This window comes from Metopolophium dirhodum, chromosome 6 (assembly GCF_019925205.1).
Source record: "Metopolophium dirhodum isolate CAU chromosome 6, ASM1992520v1, whole genome shotgun sequence".
Classification (NCBI taxonomy): Eukaryota; Metazoa; Arthropoda; class Insecta; order Hemiptera; family Aphididae; genus Metopolophium; species Metopolophium dirhodum.
Window position 1 is genome coordinate 18,143,208 of NC_083565.1, and position 20,975 is coordinate 18,164,182.

At 28.3% G+C, this 20,975-nt stretch overlaps 2 protein-coding genes across 2 annotated transcripts; one reads left to right on the plus strand and one right to left on the minus strand.

Moving 5' to 3' along the window:
- The first annotated feature begins 5,113 nt into the window (after positions 1–5,113).
- LOC132946869 (circadian clock-controlled protein daywake-like) lies at positions 5,114–10,793 on the plus strand. Its single transcript, XM_061016972.1, has 6 exons — positions 5,114–5,617; positions 6,354–6,446; positions 6,781–6,964; positions 7,110–7,243; positions 9,643–9,792; positions 9,960–10,793. Exons 1-6 carry the CDS (start codon positions 5,515–5,517, stop codon positions 10,112–10,114), a joined length of 819 nt encoding a protein of 272 aa, XP_060872955.1. The 5' UTR covers positions 5,114–5,514; the 3' UTR covers positions 10,115–10,793.
- LOC132946870 (putative beta-carotene-binding protein) lies at positions 10,765–13,040 on the minus strand. Its single transcript, XM_061016973.1, has 5 exons — positions 12,891–13,040; positions 11,804–11,896; positions 11,414–11,552; positions 11,184–11,317; positions 10,765–11,032 (listed from the first exon to the last, which is right to left on the minus strand). The coding sequence occupies exons 1-5, from the start codon at positions 12,967–12,969 to the stop codon at positions 10,863–10,865; spliced, it is 615 nt and encodes a 204-aa protein (XP_060872956.1). The 5' UTR covers positions 12,970–13,040; the 3' UTR covers positions 10,765–10,862.
- Between the last annotated feature and the right edge of the window lie 7,935 nt (positions 13,041–20,975).

Below are 20,975 nucleotides of genomic sequence, written 5' to 3' on the forward strand. Positions count from 1 at the left end.
TACGTATTTTAAACTCATAACATGTACCAATAAAATATATTAATAATATATAAATTATAAATGTAGGTATTGTGCTCAAAATAAAAAAACATTTTATTGACACATACAATAAGTGATTTTTTTAAAGTTTAACTCTCATTTTCGACGGTGAGTATTAATATATTAATCATAAAATAAAATTGTAGACTTTTACAAATAATTGTCCGTATAATACGTATTATGTTCTACGAATCTACGATGTTTACTCTATGTTGAAGTGAATATTTAAAAAAGAAATGTAATACTACCACAAGTTACTTCCACATTATTATACATTTACTGATTTTCCAAGTATGACATGCTATCAACATGCTCACTTTAAGCTTCATATAGAATACTTAAGCATTATAAAATCACTTGATACAAGACGATATATTATTATCGATTAATATTATAATGGTTATATTAATAATTATATTGTTCTTAAATGTTACCTTCAATTATTTCGATGCATTGTTAATTGCAACAGCTATGACTCGAAGTATGGTTTTAACAATTAAAAAGATTTTCATTTATAGGTACAAAGTATGTGGTAGCACACTTCTGATGAATTCGTTAATGACTACTACCTATACTACCTAGGTATGGTTTTATTTTTTACCATCCCAACTTTGAACAGTAAAGTCTTATTATCGGATAAAGGGTGCAGGCGAGTGTGTGTACAATGAAAGCTCTAACAATTCTTTGGAAGATTTTATATCCAAGTGATCTTACCAAAACACGGTAAATGATCATCGGACTTATCCATCCATATTTTACCAAGTGTTTCCAACGTGCAATACCGAAATGGAGATAATATTTTCATATTTTTAAATGAGTATTTTAATCTGCCTTAATATCGATTATAAATTAAACACAGATAGTTGGATTTTATAAAGTTATTGCAAGCTACAAAATTGAATGACATGGGAAATCAATTGGTTAAATAAATACATTTGCATAGGTAACATCGTACAAAAATGCCTGATAATAATATAATATTAATAATTTTATTGTTTCTAAAAATTTAAGTAGGTAGGTATATTATAGGTACTTTTGCTGAATTTTAAGTACTCGTAGATTTAATATTGAGAGGAACTTAAATTAACAAAGGAATGTACTCAGTAATTCAAATCTGAAATTAATGTCACTGTATAATCATTATATAATATTTATAGGTACCTACTATTAAACTACGAGTTTACTAGGTGCGTATTTCGAACGACCTTCAGCTAATATTACCTATGTCTAAATAATTTATAGCTAAATATTAAACTCTTAAATACCTAGCTATATATTTTTATGATACGTTTTAGTATTTAGTATAATATTACAATAGATTTATCAATCCATAGTAGATAATAAAATACTAATTCTGGAGTATTAATATAATTACAAATGTAAATAATTGGCAAGCAAGAGGGTTCTGTAGTACGATACAACTGTCAAAATACAAAACGATCCAAAAATATGAAAATGTTTTAAAACTTAATACATAGTATTATATTTGTAGGTATTATTCATATAATAAATTATTATATTAATTTTACTATATGTATGCATTATTATATAATTAGATACCTATTTTCATTGTTACATTTAGAAATTCTAGAAATGTTTCTAAAGATCAGGAGTTTAAAATTTACCACATTAAATAGGCTCAAAATTACATGATACGCCAAATTTTTGGTGGTGGGTGGGAGGTTATCATCGTTAGATGATACTGATTATACTGGCGGTAAACGTAAAGGTCGATTTTGGTGGAAAATGGCGACCCCCACAAAACTAACTGAATAGACACAATATTGTGTTTGATAAATTGTATAAAATATCTGTTATCTATTATAGGTAGGCAACATATTTTGATCAAAATAGTGTGACTCTATCCAATATTGATGCTATATTAGTGATCGGTGTTTTTTCGACAAAATAGTTTCAACAGAATTTAAGTATATTTACTTTTAAATAAACGTAACAATCTTAGAATAACTTTTTTGTTGAATATCTTGATTCTTAACTCCTTTACAGTTAGCTGCAGGCATGTTTTTTCCCATAGTAATAATTTAAAATATAGGTATAATGTATAAATTAACATATAATAATTCAACTTAGTGTTAATAAAGAAACAATAAAAAGGATAGGTACGGGTACTACACAATAATAAATAATTTTTAAGGAATCTCGTTATAAGGTAGGTTAGGTACTTAGATCAAACTATATTATTACTTATTAGGTATATGTATTAATGTATATGATGTTGTGAAAATCTCTTTTAGGCCATCGTCTTGTATTTTTACCATATTTTCATTATTCTTGTAATAATTTGTCAGTTAAGTAATTAAATAATATACTAATTATTAAAACTCCGTCAATTATTCCGTGTAAGCAAACATTTATAAAATACACACTTAATCACAGACTTGAAATGTATAGGTATGTCGTAATAGACTAGGTAATAAGTATGTCCTGTTGAACAGCGGACATGCAGTACAAGGCGATCAGAGGCATTTATAAATCCACAACACACTCAGAGAACTATCTATATAATTAATAAGTACACTTATCAGCTTTTTTTTTTTATTATTCATTGTACAGCATCAACTACTAGGTTATTAGCTTGCAAAAAAAAAAAAAGATTCGTTACATATAAATAATACAATAGTTTTCTTAGATTATGTTGTGCATATATCAATAAGTTTTTGAAATATGATGATTTTGTTGGTGTTGTCTTGGATTGAGCTAAGGGCTTCGAAGAGGTTTTCAGACACATGAAGCCTCATATTATGTGGTTCAACCTGCAACAAAATACCTTCTGGGACAGTCGGATATAATGCACTGCGCCACTGCATATAATCAGTATGTCATACCTACGTATTATAACAAATTTAAAGCGTCTATATTAATCACTATCGTGATGATGTGTTTTAATCTGAGTTTTTTATGATTTGAGATTATATTGTTTTGAAGAGATAGACAATTATTCGAAAGACGGTAGTTTTAAGATTTACCATATTGTCACGGCCTTACGATCGTATGTACAGTGTGATTCACCAAGCACGATCACCACGACACCACCATTATTTCATTTAATGATGAATTTATTCAAATTCTTCAGATTTTGCTTTACCTACTACATAAGGAGTGTCTTATGGCGATGTAAACTTCTATTTTTCAAATGATAACCTCTTTTTTACTGTATATTATTCATTGTGTATTTTTATGAAAATTTCGATGTAGGTGCTTAATTCAAAATTTGAATGAGTAGTTTTTCAGTTATTAAAACGTTTATATTGTATAACAATGATTTTACAAAAATATAAAATAAATTTTATGTTTGTATCTAGAATTGTGAATTTAAAATATAGGTACTTGAGCCATTTTTATAAATTATAAACATTGATAGATTAATATATAACAATATTAATAAATAACATTTTAAAACTACAATAGGCCCCATATTTTCCAAACCCATTACCATGGACTTAAGTTAAATAACTCAAACTACTATTTATTTGAATTTTCAGAAACATTATCCGGTGAATAATGTACAGTATAAAAGAAGGATCGTCGTTTGAAAAACAGAAGTTTGTGTCTCCCCAGTTGACACTTCATAATATTGATACCGAAATCTCTAGAAATTGAGAGTGAGTATCATTAATATCTTCAGGTGAGTATATTAAAAATTCTAAAAATCAGATTTTGTAAGACTGCGCATTTCCGAAGAAGAAGAAGGGGTGAGCACTGATCACAATCGGTGAATCACCCTGTACATCAGGTATATCTAATACAGCGGCAGTACCTACCCGTGATGCGCGAGATAATAATAATATACATAGTCGTTTGTACGTTATAATATTATATTGGCTAGTGTATATCTATACTCTATAGTGTATACACCATATTTATATTATAGGACTCATCGTCGTAAATAAAACGATTACCCGTGTAGCTAACGAAAACGAATCAGTAGAATAATAAAAACGCACAGTGATCAAGGCAAGACGTGTGCGCCTACATTATACGCGTTTTGGGCTGACGTTTAATTTGTTTATAATACACCGAGCACCGGTCGTGAGCACCGAGTAAAACGACGTCATGTGTATTATAATTATAATAATAATTTATATGTACTTATTATAATTAAGTGTCCGTCGTTATACCGGAATACAATAATATACGGCGATGGCATTTATACCTACAGCTTACTACCCATGAATCATGATTAATAATAACAATAATAATAATAATGTTGTAACTGCCGATCTGTAAGTTGATGACGCGTGTGCGAGATAAACCGACCAGAACCTGACCGCGACTCGTACCATACTATACCAGCTACAGTGCTACACCATATTATTATCATCATCATCATCATAATCATCGTCTCGCGGTTTTTTTCAAGAAAACCTCTCGGCCTCATCCGGTGCATCCTGCTGAGCGAATTTCCCGACCGTCAGAACGAAAACAACAACAATGTTATTATTATTATTTTCGCCATCATGGTCGGAGACTGATATGATATTATCGCTCGGGTAGTAGTACTGACGTCAATAATAATATTGTAACAACCGGTTTCGGGCGAATGAAAATAAAATAATTGACGGTTATTACGACGCGTTTTGGCACGGAAGAATTCGCGACCGGCGGCGTATACCCCCTGCCAATAATGTGCGCACCCAATTTATATACGTCTGACGATGAACCGCAGCTGGCTAAATATTATTACGAGTTTCGGGCGAGAGGGAAAAACAATTTAAAATATTTAAAAAATAAAACCGATTTTCCCGGCAACAACAACAGCAACAACACCAACGACGACGTCGTCGTAACGTCTTACGCACCTGCTTATATTATAATATGTATATCATTATACTATCATAATTCATAATATTATTACGAGTGGGCGGGTGGCACAATTGTTTTATTATAATAATCATCGCGACGGCGGCGACGGTAATCGCCGGTCGTTATTATTATTGTAATTAAATTTTTTCTCGCTCTCGCCGAATCCGAGCGCGTGTCTCGGCCGACGCGCGCGATTGTCAAGGTCGAAATCGAGCCCCGCCGCTGATTCTGCAGCAGTTGAAATGGCCGGTCGCCGGGTGGCAGCCCAACACTCCGACGCCGAAAACCGTCGCTGCCGCAGTGTCGTCGTGTGCTCGTGGTGGTCTGTAGATCGTAATAATATAATATAATATTACAAAACAAACTTTATATTATATTAGACGATATCCTATAAGCTACCCGCACATTGTACACAATTCGCGGCGGTTCGTCTTCCGGTCTCTGCTGGGTCGTTTCCGATCCGACCCCCCGTCGCATATTATCATAGTCTTGTTTTTCCGACGCAGTGTCAGTCCCGGGAGAGTAAGTTTTTCGCGTGGGTATCCATCCGATCGTTTTCGCGTCCGTTGCGAGTATCTTGTGGCGATTGCTGTATTTTCGTATACCCACATATAGTCGATATTCGTGATAGTATTTTATATCGTCACCGCCATGCACGTGAGCTCCAAGACGATGAAGTTTGTGTTGACGGCCGTGGTTCTGGCGGCCATCGTCTGCACGGTCGCGGGAAAGCCCGCGAAATCCAGCAGACTGGGTAAGTGCGAGTTTGGTGGTTATATACTTATACACCGATCGGAGATTTCGAATTGTCGTCGGGAGGTTCGAATCGTCATCGAGGGTTTTGAATCGTCTGCCAATTATTTAGAATTCCTGACCAGCACGTGTCCGGCTGAATTTAAAACACTTTCGAACTAACGGTTCGTGGAACCGATGGCACTTTCGACACGACTTCATGTCTGCGTCAAACACGTGTCGACTATTAATAAAATATAATATTATTATAAACCTATACATCGTAGCCCTTATAGCGGGACGTGCTACCCGAAGTGCTATTCCCTGGAGGATCCATGTGAAGTATTCGATTCATCAATGCAACTATAATATTATCATTTAATGGCTATGTTATAGTATGTTTGTATACGGCTTACTTTTCAACCCCTGTGAATAGAAACCCGCCAGTTCAATAATGACACCTATAATATGCGTTTTAATAATATTTTGCTGGTTTCCTCAGTAAAAAAAAACGAATTATCAACAATATTTTCAGTCCACATTATTATTATATGACCACAGTAAAAATAATAATCAGATTTTTTTTCGCCAAAAGAATCTGTAGAATAGAAACCCGTATTTTCCCATACAAATAGACTAGATGTGATACTTTGTATTTATATTTTACTTCGTATATATAATATAATATATACGTTTAGTATATTGAATTGATGTATTTTAAATATATCTTTATATCGTGATGTAATTTATGATTTCAGCTAAGTACACGACGCTATGCAAGCTTTCGGACCCAAAATTAAGCCAATGTTTAACTAGCTTAATGAAAGATATTTTAAAGCATTCTAAAACAGGTAAACTTATATTATAATTATAATTTAAAATACACGATATTAATAAGGGGCAATGTAATCATATTATTTAGTTAAAACAGTGCAAAATATTATAGGTATATAATTATAGGTCTAAATATCATAAATCTTAATACGTTTATAATAACGCTTATAAGACTTATCCTAATAATACAAACTATATGTATAAGTTATAAGTTTATTATTGTAATAATGTTTGTTTAACTTGAATTAATTGTATATTTGTATATATATAAATATTGGTATTTGTTAAATTACATAAATTGTATTGATCATACACGTTTAACCATAATTCATAATAATATATTGTTCATAGGTATACCTGAACTTAACATACCGGCGTTGGAGCCATTTTTAATTCCAGAAATTGATTTAAAAATATTCCAAGGCCTGGGTGCCACATTATTCGGTGGCACTGTTCAAAAATCTAATAAAACTAGGGCATTTGCACGTAACTTAGTTGTCCATCATTCATCTGAATTTGATATTCACGACCTTAAGTAAGTATCAACATCTTATAAAAGCGCATTAAGTGATTCTTTATAAACATGAAACTTAACCACTAACCAATAGCTTATTATAATATCATAACCCATATATTATAGTTATATATTATTGTATTATATTTTATTTACTCATTTCCAGGGTGGATGTTAAAAAGAACGAATTCTTCATCGACCTCTCTTTCCCAAAACTTCAAATAGAAGGAGAGTATGACGTAAATTTAATCATGTTTAATATGCCAATTAAAAGCACAGGACCTGTGTACATAAATGCCAGTGAGTATGATAATATTGTAAAGTAATTTTTAAATATTGTTGAGGAAAACTAAAGTCAATACTTGTTATATATTTATGGATGATCCAAAATATCAAATAGTAACAATTTTTAAATAACTGTTCCATATAATGTATACTGATGATGGTGAGTGGCTGAAAGAACTGCAAATGTCTGAAAACATTTTAAAAAGTTTTTTTTATGCATCAGAATTACATTTATTATTATTGTTATTATTATTATTACTAGTATTTATTTACGGCAGCAATATTTAACTTTAGTATATTATTTCCATTACCAATTGCCATTTCTAGAAAAAAAATTGTCCAAAAGTTGTTCTGATACAAATAGAGTTTAGACCAATATCACCTAATACCTATGATAATAGCTCTATTCCGGTAGTCAACCATTAAATTCCATAGCGATACGTTGCTCTGCGTCTTTATAGGTAATAACAAAACTAAATATTTTTGTGTCGCAACATTTTAGGATAAAATTGTCTACGCGTGCTATTATACGTTTCTTCGTTTTCAGTTTTAAATTTTACGAAAAATAGGTTTATAAAATTATGATTATTTTTTTAATTTAAATTATTTTAGTAAAACTATAATTTAAATTGTTGTACCTATAGGATAATATCCACAAATTGTATTTACTCTAAATCATTACTAATTGTGTTTAAAATAACTTTTTTATAAATTTATAAAGATTATCAGAATTCATTATTTTAGAATACAATAAATTTAATTGTGGTTTTAATATACATGAAAATAAATAAGATTATCTAAATATTTTTTTAAACTCAAAAATTTAAAAGTAAAGTTATGAATAGCAATTTATGAACAAATAAAAACAATGAGACATTAATGTTGTGTTTTACGCTATTTTTATATTTCTAACCACCAAGCACTATAATGGTTCATAAAATGGCAAAAATGATTTGATACATGGTTTTAAGTTAAAATTTTGAGTAGGTTACATTATTTTTCCGTGACAATAATTTGGTAAAAAGAAAAAAATCAAAATTTTCAAAAATCATAAACAGAACTTTTTTACGATGCTTTTGCTTATATCTGTCGTACTCTTTTTATAAACCCTCAGTAGGTAGTATAATTTTCTTACACACCATATTTTGTTTCTTAAGTGTTTTCAATATTTTTCTCTTTTTGGTATATATATTCATTATTTTTACCAGCCCCCATAAATAAAACATTACATGTAGGTACTGTATAAATATTGCTTAAATGAAGAGTATTTCACCATTGGTGAATACTGAATAGTGAAATAACTAAATTAAAAAAATTCTAAATATATAGATCTTGCACAATTCAATATCATTATTGATAATTATATTTTAATTAAAGAAATCTTCAACACTACTATAGTGGTTGTAATAAATCTCACTATTAATTTGTATAAATTCAAATTCAATCAGTTCATAAGCACTTTTTCCCACACATTAAACATAATTCATTTTAACATATATTATTATATCAATACTTTTTCAATTAAATATTTTTATATATAGATATCAGAAATAATATTTTTCATAATTATTGTTTGTGAGCATTATAATAAATAAACAAAATAATTATAGTTTTTTTATGGTTTCAAATTAAATTAAATGTATAAATAGGTAACTTCATAAGACGGAAATTGTACAAAATACTTGGTATTTAAAATTAAAATCAAAAATCAAATCAATTTAAAATTTTGTCAATAATCTTGAGTTGGTAGATAGAACTATTTTTTCGCATTATTAAATGACAAAAAGCACAACATTAAATAAAATTATAATTTACGTGATTTACCAGATCAATTTTTAATGAATTCAGTAAAAAGTATAAATTACGTAATCAACCACTTGTGCAAAGTAATTTACTATTCCTAACCTTGAACCCATATAAAACCTTGAATTAATTAAACAATAGTCAAGTTAACGAGGAAATACAATAATCCTAAGTAGTAATTAAAACTTTATGTAAGTATTAAAACATTTTAACCAACTATGGATTTAATTTTTTTTTGCTAATCATACAACTAAAAATCCAACAAAAAATTGACCAGATAATATTGTGATGAAAATCTCATAAGGTTGCAAACTTGCAACTTAGATATTTTACAATTATACTGCATGAATCAAATAACTTTTAAATTTAAACACTCTTTATCTTAGTTAGTTGAAATTTAATTTACAATCGTCCAATAATGAAAATAATAAAATAACCCATGACTTATTTAACATGACACCAATGTTTTTATTGTATCTACGGTCTACAGTATTTAATATTATAGACCAGTAGTTAGAACTATTGCCATAACTATATATTATGATTTATGTGGTATTATTAGGGTTAATGATTGTTCCTTAATAAAAACAAATCTTATGATAATATTCTAGCTGACATTACAGTCAAAGCTACATTGAACGGGAAGACGATAAAGAGGAAGAACGAGTCTCTTTTACTGTTCGACACCATTGACATCAAAGTTAACTTCAAAGACTACGCAATTGTGATTGAAAATTTGTTCAAGAAAGATCAAAACCTAAGTAAGTTAGATAGTGAATAATATAATTTATTAATTTATTTATTTATTCATATCACGATAACTAAAAAGTAACATATTTTATCTTGTTGTTGTTTATTTTATTTTTAATGAAAATAACATTATTTATTGAAATATTTTAACGTTTGCGAATGATGTTTGAATGTTTAGACAGAGCATTGAACGATATGATGAAGAGCCAAAAAGCAGAGCTAAGGAAACTAACGATGCCAATGATTGAAGAACTAGCCGGTAAAATGGTGCTCTCTATGATAAATCAGATTTTGACTGGTTTACCGCTTGAGGAAATTTTCGTAACAGAGTAGTGTCTGGTTTTATACCATAATCTAATGGTTCACCTTCAATGTAATTATTCTTGGTTTTTTTTCTGTTCTGTGTATTAGTAGCTTAAGGAGAAAATTGTAACGAGCTTATTCGTATAAAATGTATTTTTTTTTAATAAATAGTATAATATATTATTGTTACCAATTAATGTGATCATATTAAAAATGGCAAATTTACTAGCCCTCTAAAAATATTTTACAACATATATCAGACTTATAAAAAACAAAATATTGGTGATTTCATATTGTTAATCTGGAAACAGTTGTTCGTAGGTAAAGTGTTGCGTAAGCTTTTCCACAGTGTCTAACACGAACTCTTCGAGCACTTTTTGAATGATTGGCCTGAGCTCCATGAAAAACATAACGAAATTGGCATTTATAGCCATATTGAGTATTTCACCTAAGAGAAAATCAATACTAAAGATTAATTATAAATAGGATTTAAGTCAGGTACTTTATTTTTAATTTATTTCAATATCAATAGATATCGAATATTTCATTATATAATATTTATATTTTTTTCAGTTTATATAATTATGGGATGTTTTTTATACCATTACGTCAATAAGTTTAAAATAATATTTTGTGTGAGTTTAGTATTTCAAATACCTTATTATTCGATGATTTAATAAATACAATTTATAATTAATATTTAAAACGATTTGATGCGTATTCAATATTGTTTTAGTTCACATCCTATGAGTTGTGCGAATTACAGATTATTTTATAATCAATTCAATATTATCTTACCCAAGTTCTTATCGCCGCCGAATAAATTTCTTAGTTCTATACTGCCTCTGCTTATTGCAATTCTAAGTGATATATGATGGAAACGTATATAATTCAAACCGTCGATATCGATTACGTTTCCAAGTAGCGTTACGTTGCATTTCACCCCATCTTAAATCCAAATCATTTTAGTTTTTTGAAGAAAAAAAAACAGCTCCAAAAAAATCAATTAAAAAATTAACTTCCCAAACATCACAATACACCGGAATGAATATTATACATTAATTATATATTAAAAAACTATAAAAGTACCACAACTTACATATGTCCAAATCGAAATCTCCTTGACCTTTGATGATCATTCTTGCGATTTTTCCGTCGATGCTGTAATTACCGAGTATGTGCATGTGAGGAAATCTCACTTGAAACTTATACTTCTGTTTGTCTATGTCAGCTCTTTAATCCCAACAATTAGTAAATATTTGTATATTCTCATAAATGCAATGGACAAGGGAAAAATTATGTGTGGTTTAATTACTGTACTATGCTTACATAAGATGGCTAATTGTAAAATTTCTGGTTCCGGTGACTAATAAATTGGTGGTCTCTATTTTCAGCCCGTTCCCATCCGTTGGAATAAGAGTGTTAATTAACATTGGGTCCATAGGGGCGACGCCGAATTCGGGAATTCCTTAAATAAACGTTTGATAAAATTTTAAATGATTTGTTCAACAACGCTCAAGCCATACACGGTCAATATTATTGATATCAACAAAAACCCGTCAATAAATTTCCAAACGGTTTTGATATTTTAAATATAACCAATACAGGGTCAATAATATAATCAATATCGAATATTGATCGTGTATGGATCGCTTTACGGAAAGTACAGTAAATGCAATAAATAGCATAATACAATTTTAAAATAAGTTTATTATTTACCTTCTGCAAGTTTAGGTCTTAAAAAATATGCTGATTCTATAATACATTTTGGAATGTCCGGATCTGAGCGATGACAAATATGTAAGTAATCAGCTAAAATCGAGTAAATTTGTTTTTTAAACCACACTTAATCATTTGATATTTATATACAATAAATTTTACATGGTAAACGTCTATCGGTTACAGTTTTACCGAATTTTTTATCTGATGATTAATTACTATTTGGTTATGTTAGGTTTGGTTGATGTATTAAAGATTATTATTATATGCAGATTGCAGAAAAAACTGTAAGATAAACAACAAATTTCGATTTATCAACAACGAAATGAAAATACTAAGCATCTAATTTCTGATAAGATCAATAGATTTATTATTTAAGTATTTATGATAGGTACATGCTATAATAATTTGGTATCAATAATTAAAGAAAAACATTAAGCTACTGGCATAATAATAGAATGTAATTTAAAAATAAACCAATTAAATAAGCTGGTTGGAATGATTTCAAAAGCTTCGAAATTGGCTATAAGAATTGTTTAAATTCCTAGTTATAAACAGTATTATATACCCAAGGGCTAACAAAAATTATTTAGCAAAATAGTATAGGTATCTAATAAAATAAGACTTCGAAGGTATTGAATATTCGGAAGAATTATACCTAAAAATGTCTTACAGTAGTTGTACTAAGGTCTAAGACTAAAGTGCCTATTCAAATATCGATATGATATTAAACTATTAAAGTTGTACGATATACCTAAATAACACCTAAAAGTTTTATTTATCAAATATTATAATAGTAACTAAAAAATATATTGCGTAAATAAAATACATTATAGCCTATAATTTATTGTACAACGTGTAAAATATTAAATGGGTAACATATTATTAAAATACGTAGGTAATAATAATTTAAACCATACGTTAATTAGATATAAAAAAAAGGCATTTAAATAAAAAATAGTTAAACTATGTTTGGTCCATCAACACGTTATACAATTAAATCATCATTCTTAATTACAAAAGATAAATTAATTCTTGTATTTATAAAATTATTTTTAGATGTATTTTACTCTAATTTAAAACTTACGTATGGGCTTCAATTTTGAAAAAACATTATTCACACAAAAAACTATAATAATAACGGTGCCATACACAGAATTTGCCATTTCTACCGAACAAATAATATACCGGTCAAATAGTAACTTCAAATAGTTCGATTGTAAATAGGATTTGGACGCCTAAGTGTCCTACGTTACTAACTAGTAAATATTGAACCATCGCTTTTATATAAGCTCAAAGTTTGATGGTTAAGGACAGTTGTAATTGTAGTTTTCTTAAAATGTTTGTACCTAAGAATTATATATTGATTAGTCTTTAGTAATTATTGTTATTTAATCGAATCAGTTCTCACGATGACGTTAACAAATATAATTCAAGGAAATAAAAAAATGTAATTTCAAGGTTAATAAAAAGTTACATTATAAACATATCGAACGAATAAATAATGTTTAAACATTGTACAGTTCAATAAGAATTATACAAAATAATTTTATAAAAAAAACAAGTAACGACAACCACACTCGACAAGCACCTTACTTCCTGGTCAGCTTTGTCAATCCAAAATGAAATATAATAATATAAATATACAACAGAAAACAGTAATATATTATTACGTTGTATAGTGTCATTAAATTCACCACGTCAAAATTGACATATATTTTTAATATAATGGCAATCACGTCATTAGCAGCTGCAGATATATAAAAAAAAAATGGAAAGATATTATGTTATTTAACAAAATATTGTTTGTAGATGTTTATATAATTGAATATATTTTAATATTTTATTAAAACTATTTTTATAAATTAACTATTAAGACAATTTTAGTTTACTAGAAATTACATTCCAACATGTCTTCAATCGTTTCTTGATGAACATTTTCATCGCTTATAAAAACCGTTTTTTTAAGTAATTTTGGTCAAAACTATTATAAGTAAGTAAATATTTAGGTAGCGATCAACGATATTTTAATACATTATAGCCATATGTGTGAACGCTATTGTGACCCTAATCATATTTTACTTAGGTCTAAGACTGTAACTAATGGTTACTGTATGTCTGCATCTTTACGCCAATTCTTTAACGATTTTTAAGTGTATTTTTAAGTGAGTGGAGCCGCTGACGCAGGAATATGTCCTTACAAGCACCCACATCCATAGATATTCATTAACTCTGCAGATGCTTAGCTCAATTATAAACTGTTATTTTTACTCAATTCAAAGCAATAATGAAGCAGCGTATGGCGTTCTAATATGGATCTAACTGTTTCTAAGCTCCGCACGCTCTCACAGTTAAAAGTTACAGAGATTCGAGTATTTTTTATTCACAGTATTTTAAGCATATTTTAAGGTACCCACTAAAAGTTTAATATGTACCTATTCAATTTCAAATCGTTTTATCTGAGAGCAATAATAATTTAAAGTAGGTACTTTACCAAAAAGTGTATTCCAAAAAACAAAAAACGTATACCTACCTATTATCATATTGGGTACATAACCATTAAACCATGCCGTAACAGGAAGATATTTATACAATTTGTACATTTTAATTAGGTATATATTATATAACATTTAAAAAGTGTGTAGGTATACACAACTACCTATTGTTGAACACAGCAAGTACCTAATGATGAAACTCCCTAAAAAATTACAGTAGTAACTAACAGAGCATTTAGATACAATAGCAGCTATAGGGACGACTGGGATTACCCAGCTTTTGGACTTCCAAACAACTGATCGGCCAGTGTTTCGTTATTAATATAAAATATGTAACTATCACGAGGATTTAAAATCGAATAAAAGATAATATTATATTAAATCATTTTCATAAAATGTAATGTTTGAAATGATACAGGTGTGGTATATCGTATACGATTTAGATCACAGGTGTACCTATAAAGTATGAAAAGTTCCAAAATTGGCTAAACACAGTGTAAAACGAAGGAAAACTACGGTGATTAGGGGGGGGACAAATTCCCCCTTTGCCCTCCCCCTGGATCCGCCACGTAGCCTAGGGGGCCTCCCCCCTATATACGCCACTGATTATACGTCTATGGTATACCTAATACCGATGAATATTTTTGATTAGGTAGCACTGTAATCGGTTTGTCACCCGTTAATAATTTATGTATACTAAATTGTTCATTACTATATATTATTAAGATATCTATCAGAGCATCAGACTTAATTAATTATATGTCTCAGGATTTAAGAGGAAAAACAGTCTATATTTTTAATTGATGCGTAAAAGAATATTGCAAAAAAAAAAAATCTAATTATAATATTGCTTGATATTTACACGGTTTCTTATTAGAGAATAAACCTTTCATACAAAATTGGTAGTTGCGGCTCAATTGTAGTTTTTGTAATTTTTAAAATTCTCACGACTTGTTTCAAAATTAAAACATCAAAAAACTTCTCCCTAGGTACCTTAGATGATGCCATTATCTTGTTCGATAATGGTCAATTCACTCTAATATTAAATATATCAGAGTAAAACAGATTTTTCTTCACGTAAAGACAGAGACAACACATGCTGGTGAAAAACATCATCTTAATAACCCGCGGCCACACGTGCCCTTGAGATGTGAACGAATCGCGTATAATATGCGATATGTGAATATTAATGTTGGAATTACAATATTATCTTTAGTTAATAATATATAACTTATTTATAACACTAAATTAATACGCATAATAACTTACCTTAAATGTATAATTATTGTAGTATAAATAAATAATATTGTACCTAACATTAAATTATATTAAGGATTAGATACTACCTTACGGCTAGCACACATTTAAAAGAAAATAGGTACATTCATCTCTCCGCTCGAGAGTCTAAAAACAACAGGACATCCTTGTACATACGACAGTATACCTGTATTATACTGAACGGAACTGTAAACTCTTACGTCTAACACAAATTTAGATAGGTGTTTTCAACTCTTCATGTCTTTTGAAAATCTATAATAATATAGCCCATTTATATAAAGCTAATTTATTTAAATATTTTAAAATAAATTTATTATTTGCTTATTATTCAAATAATTGTTAAGTAAGTATTAACGATTTAGCATTAAGCTGGTATAAGAGTATATTATTATTATAGTATGTGAACGAGGAAATCACATGATCTCATATATGTACAGTGTAAGGTACATACAGAAACAACGTCAAGAACAAGTTTTAGTTTTAAATTTTACCTAATAATTCCACTAAACTTACAAAATTACAAATATACTAATATAATATGTATTATATTGTATTAAATTATAATCAATTGTATTTATTATTCAGCTCTCAATTTAAATTTTATACATAAATCACGACATGAATAAATAGCATTCAGTTTATAGCCATTTGTTGATCAATTATTCCACAATGATTGTAGGTACTATCTATACGTATATTTTTAATATAATATGCAAGATTCATTTCTCGGTGCATTAAAATTGCTGGTGAAAGAAACTGATTGTAATATAATATATTGTATATATTTGAATAGAATAATAAAAAAAGCTGAAATCACACACTTCGACAACAAATGAAACTGAAAAAAAAAACATAAAATATAACTAAAAATATTGAAAGTGATGTATTAAAAAATACACTTTTTTAATCATTCAAATGGAAAAAATCTTTGTTAATTTCTATTCATTTCAGCAACTCTAATGAATAATAATACATATTTTAGCTATTTTAGCTTCGAATCTTACAAACACGTAAGTATAACACGTTATCTGTGATATACAAATAAAATAATGTTTCAATAAAGTTGATTATTTGTACGTGACAAAACGATCTTATTGATAGGTCTCGCCTCTTCGATACTTAGTTCAAAATTAGGTACCTATACATAAATACAACATTTCACAGTATTCTGGTTCAACATTATATTGTTCGAAGGTAATTAAGTCACTTGAAGCCAAATGACTATAATTTAGATGAAGATAGGCATCGATGAGCAGCCATTTTTACATTCCTCACATTAAATTCTGAAAAATAAAAACACTGTACATGCTATCATTAAAAGAAATTAAAAATTAATCTACAAATCACGCACTGTTATAATGACCTTCAGTTTTTTATTATATAGTATAATATATGCGTTTTACATAATACTGCAAATTTAGCTGAAGTATAAATAGTAAATACAATGTATGTTGTATGTGGAAAGACAAAATCAACTAACTTTTATTATAAAACTGCTAAAGATAGCCAGGAACATTTACAATTATATATTTATATGAAATTTCATCAACCAGTAAGGTTTATAAATTTAAATTTTTAGTAGATAAAATACAAATATTATGAAAAATTAACTACGTGTGTTTTTATGTATGAATTATAATGTACTATACATAAACTTAGCATTAATCTAGTAATTGAAATTTATCAATATTTCTAAAATTCTTGGCTAAAACTGCACATGTTGTTAAAAACGACAAACTGCAGAAGTTAAAACTTAAAAATAGGTAAGAATATACTATGTAGTGCGTGCAGGATACCTACATCCAAATCAGAACTATTCTGTACTTACAAATTACGATGAAGACAGGCCATTCCGGAAATACGTGATGACAAATGGTATTCTGCAAACATTCAATTGTATTTTTACTCGATTTTAACATAAATCATAGTACCATTGTACCATCGACCGAGTGCAGTGAAATAAGCAAAATAAATCAATCGATTAGTTATACAATACAGACACGTCGATAAATTTAGTAACACTATTGACGGATGTTTATAATTGAAATTATTACTTCCGCATAAATTGAATTAATAGCTTGTTTATTTATAAATATAATTAATCATGCAATGATTTATTACTGACAATGTATTTTTAACAATATTAATTATAGTTACCAATAGAGAACAACACTATTAACCATTAATTTAAAGTCTTCATCAATTATTTTTCAAAATCAAAATAGTTCCTTTGTGTTAAATTGACAATACCCATAGATGTATACTATAGGCACTATAGATACATAGATACTATACTTATGTATACATATATTTTAAAATATATAGATATTCTAATATTCTTGATATTGGGATTTGAGGATATATGGTGCATGTGCATGTGCATAATTTAGATTTTTGACTACCTACAACAAATTGTTTGTATACATTTATTTGATAGGCATCGATTTGATGTTGAAACGTTACTTAATAAATGAGTTTTGTATAATTCATTTTTAGTGTTCATAGTTTTATACACGTTTATTGCAAATAATAATACTGTAAATTATAATTAATTATAATACTTATATTAATAATATGCAATAAAACATGTTTTATTTTTAGCAGACCAACACCTACTTACGTAAGTTTTGTGTTTCCACATAATATGAGTATATCTAGATATAATAGCTTATATTGTTTATAATAGAGATTTAATATTTTCTTTTAATACCTTTTACATAGGTTTGCCATTAGTTTTGTATGGTGAAGTGTGTAAAACTAACATTTTATGTTGTAACCATAGATAATACAGAATTTAGAGGATCACAATAAAATAATTACTAAATTAGGTAGAATCCATAAAATCGTTCGTGATTGCATCTAACTACTTGTCTTATATTTTTTTATAATTCACCTGTGTGTTCTGTCCTTGTATTATATAGGTAGTAAAATATTCTAATAAAATCAATTGGGACTGATTTTGAAGTATTTTATTTTCAATCAATTTACAAATCACTATTATTTTACCACTACACTGTAGTATAGGTAGGTTGGTATAGGTATGTACTGTACAGACGTACAGTGTAAATATTTATAGGTATTCATACAACATAAAACATTTAATTAGTTTTAATAACACAATATTAACACCACAGTAGGTATAGTTTAATAATTCCATATAAGAAGTCATGAGTTTACTTTAAAATATACAATTAATGCACAAATATTTATCTTTGTAGACAATTTAAGAAACTGCAATTCAGGATCGTATTGGACAGGTTTCACAATGAAAAACTTGTCGGTGTCGATTTTGGTCAATTGTTCTTACTTCTTAGAACATAATATTATTGTGTGATGATAAGAAAATAATGGAAAATCGAATGTCTAACAAATCCATTGTTTGCTTACTCTTAAGAATTTAATGCAATTATTGTAAACGTTTAGCTATTATTAGTAAGTAGTTAAACTGTCAAAAAATTATTGAAAAATGTTTACTTTCATTTTCATAAGAATTGTTTTTTATTAATTAAATAACAATCATACAACAAAAAAGCTATATAGTCAATAATTACAGAATAGCCATAGAGCTTTGATACGATTTATAAAATCTGTCTACACGCAGATTAACACCCGGTTGTGCGGGAGCGGTCTTATAAAATTAACATGACCTTTGAGTTGGATGGACGAAAATGATTTACACTGCCACATACCAGTGTCTAGAATATTAAATTATTTTTAACTAAAAAAATCTTAACTTCTTGTCAGATAATGTTATCGAATTTTTAAATACCCTTCACAGAAATGAGAAAATTGCCTATTAAAATTGTGGCTACAGACTGCAAATATTATTGATTATATAATAATAATAATAATATAATTTAATTTTAAAATCACATTGTCACTTATTCTATCATAACATATTAATGACGTATTGATGTACTTATACATTTATTAAAAGTTATATTTATATTTTATATACCTATGAGATATGAGTATGGTTGAATGTGAATTGTGAATATTTACATCAACGCAGCATAATTCTTCTACACTATACTATTTTTCTTTGATGGTTTATAACCAGCAAGACGTGCAGATGGTTTTTGTAAGTTCGGCCCAATCACACTGGATATCATTTTTCATACAAGTTCTGAAACATTATGAATTTTTTATAGATTTTTGAAACGACGATTAGGTATTATCATTGGTTATATAATAATATATTGATGATAATAATATATAGGTATATAACCTGTGCAGTGGTGCACATCCCATGTATTATTGTGTCCCGGTCGCGAACCCTTGTTATATAAAACTATATATTTATTATATTAATATAATTACTTTTGAGCTGGGTGGTTAGGTGGGAATTAAGTTCGTGATACGATTTGAAAATACTCTGTATGCAACTGAACCTATGTTATTAACTATTAAAATATAATAGGTATAGCCAAATAAACGCATTTTCAAGTTCAAAAATACTGCAACAACATAATATTTATAAGCATAATACTATTTCCCTGCTTTACAAGTAGTAAGTACAATATATACATTTTATTGTTATTAAATTGTAATTTTTAATGTTTAATTTACCAGTTTACTAGAGTTCAATAAACATATAATGAATAATCATTTTTAAAGAAAATAAATTAGCGTGACGATGATAGTATTTTTTTTTCATACACATAAGGAAATATGCATATTTGCATGCAGTGTTGTAAAATATTTAAGCAAATACTTGGTTGTCAAAGAATTAAAAACAGACAACTATTTATAATAAATGAATAAGCATAATATTATTAAAGTATTTTTTGTTTTGTTTATTGTATTTAAAAAAATTGTTTAGTACCTACCTAAATAAAATTATATTATATATTCAAAATGATTTACCAATGTGTAGGTGTGTTTTTAAAAAATTGATTACAATAATTTCGTGAAACATGATAATTTATTTTTGTTAGGCAAGTGAGCACAGGAATTATTGTATTGCATAAGTATTTTAGTTGAATATTTAATTATCTACTTTGACTATATTTTTTATAGAATATTTTTTGAAAATCGTATGGAATTATAATAAAATATAGGTAATATAATGCAAGTAATCCCCGTGAACCTAATAATGTAAATATCTTTATAATTTAAAATGTACTATTTAGAGCAATAATTTTCAACCGGGGGAATTCTTGCATATGATAGAATTGAGGCACCTACTGCATACGGGTAATAACCAATATTAGAGTTAATATTATGATGAAATTACTAATGAAAATGTGCCAATTTGCAGTCAGTATGATTGAAAAAGGGGAAGTAGGTGACCGCTCTACTGTACAGTAGGTGTCGAGTGTACCTCATCAGTAAGTAAGTCACAATATTATAATGTATGTGTTAAATTTGAATTCAATGATAAAATATCATTGTACAGG